This window comes from Nylanderia fulva, unplaced genomic scaffold (assembly GCF_048542155.1).
Source record: "Nylanderia fulva isolate GAGA-0341 unplaced genomic scaffold, ASM4854215v1 Scaffold688, whole genome shotgun sequence".
NCBI classification, from domain to species: Eukaryota; Metazoa; Arthropoda; class Insecta; order Hymenoptera; family Formicidae; genus Nylanderia; species Nylanderia fulva.
The window spans coordinates 24,175-32,446 of record NW_028190795.1 but is presented as its reverse complement, the minus strand read 5'-3'; the positions used below and the strand labels follow the sequence as shown (position 1 = coordinate 32,446).

Below are 8,272 nucleotides of genomic sequence, written 5' to 3'. Positions count from 1 at the left end.
TCTTTTTTGTAGGATTTCACATATTTTTGCAAAGATTATTAAATAAAATGCATTAAATAAATGTATATTTTTTTATATTTATAATATTAATGTAAATATATAAAGTAATATTAATAATAATAGTAGTATTAGTAGTAATAGTAATAATAGTAATAGTAATAGTAGTAATGGTAATAATAATAGTAATAATAATAATAGTAATAATAATAGTAATAATAATAGTAATAATATAATAGTAATAATAATAATAATGTAATAATTATAATAATAATATTAATTCAAATAATAATTTTTAATTATTGTATGGCGGCCACCGCGACCACCGCGGCCACCGTGACTACCGCGGCCGTTCTGTCCGCGACCACGGCCATGAAAATGGCCCCCTCGTTGCCGATACCATCGGGCCCTCGCTCGCCCGGCTCCTCGTCTATATCTGAATAAATCTGAAATAGTAAAATTGTATATATTACATGTATACGTGTGTGTTTAGAAAAAAAATTATAGACAACACGTACTTTCATTGTACAGCTGCGGCTGCGACTGCGACTGCGGCTGCGGCTGCGACTGCGGCTGCGGCTGCGGCTGCGGCTGCGGCTGCGGCTGCGATTGCGGCTGCGACTGCGGCTGCGACTGCGGCTGTTGCTGCGGTTGCTGTTGCGAATGCTGCTGCGGTCGCTGTTGCGGTTGCTGCTGCGGTTGCTGTTGCGGTTGCTGCTGCGGTTGCTGTTGCTGTGGCTGCAGCTGCCGCTGTGGAGCAATGCTCCTCTGCTGGCGTTGGATCGCCTGCAGCTCTTGCCGCGTATGTCGCTGCTCCTCCAGCATTTGCCGGAGAATGAGCAGCATCGGCTCTTCGTCCGTCTCCATTAATAGATCATCTGATTTTTCTAAAAAAAATATAATAATTTTACATAATTCTATTTAAAAAAGATGTACGGCAGGATAAAAAAGTGATTAATTATAATTATTATACAAAATTAATAATAAATTATACTTACGAGACATATCTATGCGTTGCTACCTCAATCGTAGTAAACAAAGTGAATTTGAATCAAAATGTAATGCCCGCCACCTTTTAAAAGTGAAATAGTACGACATACGTACGACTATGTCTAGGGTGAATTAAACTCAACAATTGGCTCACCTGTTCTAACCTACTTACTGTTTAAAAAATATATGACAAAATTTATGTTTTCGATTGGGGCTGTATGGCGGAGTGGATAAGTGCGGGGCTAGTAACCATGAGAACTCAGGTTCAAAACCCCATACTGTTAAAATTTTTTTTTCTAATTTTTTTATTATTTTATATGAGAGGTACATGTAATATTATTATCGCAAATATTCTGAATCATATTTTTTTAATACTTTTTTATTTAATTTCAGAATCTTAATGAAATGAAAATATTTATGTAAATGAAATATATTCACGTGTTCATTATATAAAACAAAACAAATTACATTAGAAGATAAATTGTACCATATGAAATAGAAGATTTATTATGCAGTATGTCCACATTATATATATAAGAGAAAATTATCAAAATTAAAGAAAATTAGAGAAAAGAAGGAATCAAAAAGCAGAATTTTCTTCAGATAAGTTTTATAAAACAATCCTATTCCAACTTTGAATATTAATTTGAATAAGGATACTTTGTGTTGTATTTCTTTATTATTTTCAGTTAAGTTAACACATCATATATTTAATTTAAATTGATGCATACAAAGGATACACATGCAAAGGATAAATGCAAAGGAAATTAAACATACAATATAAAAGAGTCAAAAAAGGATAAAGAATAAATAAAGAAAAAAAGAAAGAAATAGTACAATTATAAACAATAAAATAGGTATGTTTATAATATTGACATTATTTTTCTTTTTATTATTATTATAGTATATACAATATATATATATACAATATATATATATATATATATATATATATATATCATGTTTAGTAATATAACATCACACTCACATTCAATTCAAATTGATACTCACATACAAAGAATAAATTTTAATATAACGAGTAATATATGTTTATATCTCTGCTTTTTGTAAAGCGATAAAAGATTATTAATATTAATACATATATTAAAGTTATATTTATTAATACTTATTAAAGTTAACTTATTCAAATTATATTTTAATAATAATCTGTTATGAAATATAATATTTTTTAATACTACCTATATATTACATAATTTTTGTATATATGTAATAATTTTAATTCTTTTTTGACACAAACATATACGGATTACACATGTATACATTTGTATTTAGAAACAACGAAATTAATGATGATTTTCCACACCACCTATATGAGGTACCATCAATGGCGCGTTAGGTTTTTTTAAATAGACCTTCGCCTGGAGCCATATTATACCACATTATATTACATAATATTGTACTATATTTCTTATTTATAAATGTAATGTCTTTCACAAAATATTTTTTACACACTTGTCTTTTAAAGATGATATTTTTACATACTGATTTTTTACAAGTACGACATCTATTACAGACAAATTTTATTTCATATACATATATATAATTAAGTGAGCAAAACTATTATTACATTATAAAAATAATAATGTCCATTTATATAATTTATTTTATTTTGAAAAATATCATTCTATACATCATTAGCTAATGAAATACTAGGATTATTATCGGTAACATATAACGTTGAACTATGCTTTCTTTTTTAGGACAAATAGAATATAATTTGTACCCTTTATAACAAATGCTTTACATTTATTAATCTTCATGTCCAGATGAAATTTTTTTCTTGCTTTTATCATTGATTTTAACACACAACTAACATTTATATATTCGCACAAAAGTTTATTTCAATTTTTTTTGTTTTTATATCTGATAGCATAAAACATTTTTTCTGAATTACAATTGGAAAGTTATCTAAGAGCATTCAAAAGAAACTTTATATTGAGATACTTGTGTTTTGAAATTTATTTTCACATCTCATCAAAATTTATTTATTTTTTATTTTTGATAAATGTTCTTTTTCTGCTACTTGTAAAATGTAGATGTAATATTATATAATTCCTTATATAATTTTTAAAGCATTGTTATTAATACCACCGAGGATTTAAATGAAAAAGAAAATATCATTAAATAATGTTTCTTTATCAATACTATATGTAGAATACTATATCTTGTTGGAAAATTTTTAATCTATTTTTAATGGATAATTTTTTACTAATTTCCTCGGTAGCAGTTATACAAAATTGTAGATAATTCTCTTGAACATTTCTAAATATGCCTGCGTGTTCTTCTTTCATTAATTTCTCGCGAGACATTTTTTTACAAATATTAGATTAATATCACTTACTAATTGCTGTAATTCTCTACTATCTATTTTAGAAAATCTAAAATGAATATCACATCCTTTTTTTAAAAGCTGATTTTCAAATAATTTGGAAAATTATTATTAAAAGTTGTAATGACTTTGGCTGCAACAATTAAATGTTTGTTTCTAGAACTTGGAAAAATGAAAAAATTTAAACTATGTTTTAGAAATAGGAAATATGCCACACATTAGAATTTTATATTAGAAATATATCAGAAATAATAAATATTGTCTTGATTTTTTTATTTTTGATTCATAATCTTTTTGGTCAAGAAAAAGTTTTATAGTATCCCAAATTTAAAAGTCATATATGAATGATAAGATAGCCACTGTTTATTGGATTATTATTTATATATTTATATTTATCCATTGTGATTCTTCTTTTACTCTTAGATACAATATTAAATAATATAATGTAGTATATGGCGCCAGACAACAATTCACTTTTAAAAACTTAATATGCCAATGGTGGTACTTCATGGATGATGTGGATAATCGTTGATCATTAATCATTTTATTGTTTTAAGATACAAACGTATATATATTGTCAGTATACATGCGTGCAATTAAAAAATTATATAAATACACACACACGCACACACTATTTTTTTTATATATACATGTGGATTTTATTTAATGATTTTTGTATATTTTTTAAATTCAAAATAAAATTCTTTGTGTAATATGTTACACATTTTTTTTAAATTAATTTTTTTTTCTTAAAATGTCAAATTATTCATATCAATGTATGATTTTAATCAATAATGATTTCATTAATAAGTATATCGTGAAGCTTAATAATTTATTTAAATGTTTACATTTTTGTATCGAGCACTAGTGTATCTTTATAATTATAAGGAATATTTATTAATTATTATAATTTAGAAATTTAATAAACATTCTATTAATTCCTCTATTTTTTATACATATATATTAATATCATTGATATGTGAGAATATTATATAACATATTAATAGATAAAATTTACTCACATTGTTCTAAAAACAATATATATAAATTCTTACCACCTCGTGGCCATTGTTTACATGAAATGGATTCATCATTAACATAAAACCATTTTGATTTATTACTTTTATAGTCTCTTAACATGTTTGTGTAATGACCTTCATGTAAATTATTTCCATGATGAAATATTGCACTAACGACTTTATAAAAGTTTGTTCCAATAGATATTTTGGCAGTTGAAAGACTTTTAATGTTACATTTATTTATAATTCTAGATGTGTCTTTATCATTTGATAAAAATATCATTAATTGCATTACAATTATTTTTTTAAAAGAACATATATCATATTTAATAAGCAATTGATTGTTTTCTTTGCAATTTTCACACATTCCTTCGACAGATATCCAATGAGAAAAGTTGTGTTTCATTAAATATTGCATATCTATGCTCTGTTTTAGATTTGTGGGAATAGTTAGTGTAGCTATTATATTTTTTTGCTTATTAACGTTTGTGTAATTACATTTTTTGCAATGGATTGTTGTAGAAAAGTCGTGTTCAATGATATCTTTAAGAATTGTAATCTTTGCACAGAGCGCTATTAAAAATTCTGCCGCATCTCGTTGAACATTCAGTAAAAATGAATTACCAAGAAATTGTCTTATACTCATACTGTTTAATACATTCTTGTCACCAATATAATCGTTAATTAATTGCTTCATAACATCTGTTTCATCGTGTTGTAATAATAATTTTCTAATAACAGTATTATGTACAATACATTGTAAAACGGTATTTGCATAGCAGGAAACATTATCTGTATTGATAAAGCCTTTAATGGACGTTAATGAAATATTTTCAAAATTTGTTGATTCTTCATAAATTTCCTGTCCAGCAAGAAATCGGACAGACACTGTCCATTGTCGATCTTTAATCTTATTACATTGATTTTTTTGCATAATAATGCTTTCTATATCTTGACGATATAAGTTTCTTAAACGATTATATTCAACAATGGCTAATTCATTAGCTTTTACAGATCCTGGATCAAAATTTATCAAATGTAATCCTTCTATAGATGTGACTCGTGACAATGCCACATATGTTTGACCGCAACTGAAAATAAGATTTCCTGCATCAATAACAACCGAATTCAAACTTAAGCCTTGACTTTTATGAATTGTTATTCCATAACTAAGTGACAATGGAAATTGTTTTCGAATAATGTATGCTTTGTCCATTACTTCAAATTTGACACTTACACGTTCTATATCGAATTCTTTTCCATTCGATAAAGCAATTGTTAATGTATTTACATCCTTATTATCAATATCACGTAAACATTTCGTAATTGTACCAATAGTTCCATTAACAAGTCCTAATGTGACGTCGATATTTCTACGTAGCATAATTTTTGCCCCTATTTTCACAATTATCTCATTTGACAGTCCACCAGTTTTCGTACTATCCTCATCATCTGCACCAATAATTTTCAATATTTTTTTCTTTAAATATTGTGGACAATCAATACTATCTTGTGCTAACAATGAAATATTTTCAGAAGGTATGCGTTCCAACATTGCGGTATTAAGAACATTACATAAATTACATGTTGGTAACAAGCACACTGGATCGCACGGCAATTTTGCAATATAATTACATAATTCTTCTAATCTATCATTACATGATGTAGATTTAAAGTTTATTTTTCTCGAATTCAATGTTTCAATATCAGTATCTGTTACAATTCCAAGTCGAATTCTAGAAAGTAAATCTCTGTAACTGATATCACTTTTTTGACGCATATTAATCCTAAGTTCATCATAAGTAAACAAATCATTCCATAAATTTGTAGCTCCTAATGTTTCCAAATATTTTTCTGTCTTAGCTTTACTCATATTAATAAAAACAGACTCTTCGCGTACTGGTGGCAATTGTAATAAATCACCTAATAATAATATGTGCTTTTTCCCGAACCATCCATCATCGTCATCAAACGTGTTGAATATTTCTGTTAATCTAAGATGTATCCCACAAAACATTTAAATATTCTTAGTACATACATTGTACATACATTTACGTATATTGTATATTCCAGGTATATACTTTTTGATGTAATATACATACAATGGATGTGAAATGTATGCGCAAGTGAAACCAGGTTAATGTACATAGAAGGTTCAAAGTATATACATATGCATATGATATGTACATTGTATGTATGTATATTCTGTACATGCAATATTATTATATGTAACATGTACATATCATATATATACACATTTGTACATACATTAGATAGTAAAAATATACTGGGTACATACATTGTACATACTGTTATGTATATTGCATATTCTAGGTATATACTTTTTTAATGTAATATACATACATTAAATGTGAAATGTATGCGCAAATGAAACCGGATTAATGTACATAGAAGGTTCAAAATATATACATACGTATATGATATGTATATTCTGTACATACATTATATTATTATATGTAACATGTACATATCACATACATATATATTCCATGTATATACTTTCTTGATACAGTATACATGCAGAAAACGTGAAATGTATATGAAAATTAAACAGGGTTAATGCACCTAGATGTATATTTATGTACATTTTATGTATATGTATTTATGTATATTTTTTGTATATACTTTTTTATGCATGTAGATACATCGAATTTGAAATGTATATGTAAATGTAATAATGTACATAGAAGATGCAGAGTATATACATATGTGCATGATTAGTACAGTTTATGTATTTATATATTATGTACATACATTCTTTATATATAGCATGTACAATATCAGGGACAGCAATGTCTTAACGCATGAATTTATGCACATATATATACTCCAATATGTGCATAAATCCATGTATCTATCCCTGTGTTTGTTAAATAAACTACGTTCTGATATTCACTGAAACATCACATATACTATAGATTTTCAGTAATGACAATGAATATCAGAATACAGTTTATGTAAAAAGAGATAGGAATGTTTTAACACATGATGTAATGCACAAATTGAAGCATATATGTATGCACATAAATTCATGTATTAGGCATTGCTGTTACTGGTATGATATGTGATACAAGCTATATATATATATATATATATATATAAAGAATGTATATACAGAGTATACAATACATAAACTATACTAATTACGCGCGCGCGCACGTACACACACACACACACACACACATAACACATTTTGAATCTTCTATGTACATTATTCCAGCTACATATATAGTATATACATATTATATTATATTTAAAAAATGCATATGATGTGTGTTTCGATACAAAATTTATACAAAAAGGCACTTTTGATCTGCCTATTTGGTATATATACCAAAGGATCGCCAAAAATCGCCTTTTATAATGATTTTGTTATAGATATAAATATACAATAGTAGTTTTATTTAGTTGAATGAGTCATATGTGTCATACATGTATATAGACATTATTACATATGTGTGTGTATACATATAAAGTCGTGTGGAATGATATATTAAAGGGAAAGAGTTAATACAATAATCTATTAAAAAAAGACAAGTTTGCAATAAAAAACACTATAATTAATAATAAATTATATATATATAATTAAATATATATAATTTTACATATATAAACAGCCGAGTATATTTATACGATGCAATATGTGTTTTTTTAAACAAATTAAACGTATTAATAATTAATACAAATATATATGAATACATAATATAAATATAATGTGTGTGTTAATAACAGATGTATTTTAAAATCTATTTCATAAAATTAAAAAAAATTGCACTTTTCTTTCTTTTGTTTTATAAAATAATACAGACTAGCATTATTATTTGCACTTTTCTTCTTTCTGTTTTATCATAATACATTATTAAATATATAAATTTTTCTTTATACTATATTTTTA

At 26.2% G+C, this 8,272-nt stretch overlaps 1 protein-coding gene across 1 annotated transcript in view; it reads right to left on the bottom strand.

The window, feature by feature from the left end:
• Positions 1-296: 296 nt before the first annotated feature.
• Positions 297-8,272, bottom strand: part of LOC114940605 (uncharacterized) — a 30,681-nt gene continuing 22,705 nt past the window's right edge. Inside the window, exons 5-8 of the mRNA XM_085488369.1 lie at positions 4,855-6,361; positions 1,102-1,158; positions 516-884; positions 297-427 (exon numbers count right to left, since the gene is read on the bottom strand). Coding sequence (XP_085344495.1) covers positions 297-427; positions 516-884; positions 1,102-1,158; positions 4,855-6,361 — 2,064 coding nt within the window. The remainder of the gene's footprint in view (positions 428-515; positions 885-1,101; positions 1,159-4,854; positions 6,362-8,272) is intronic.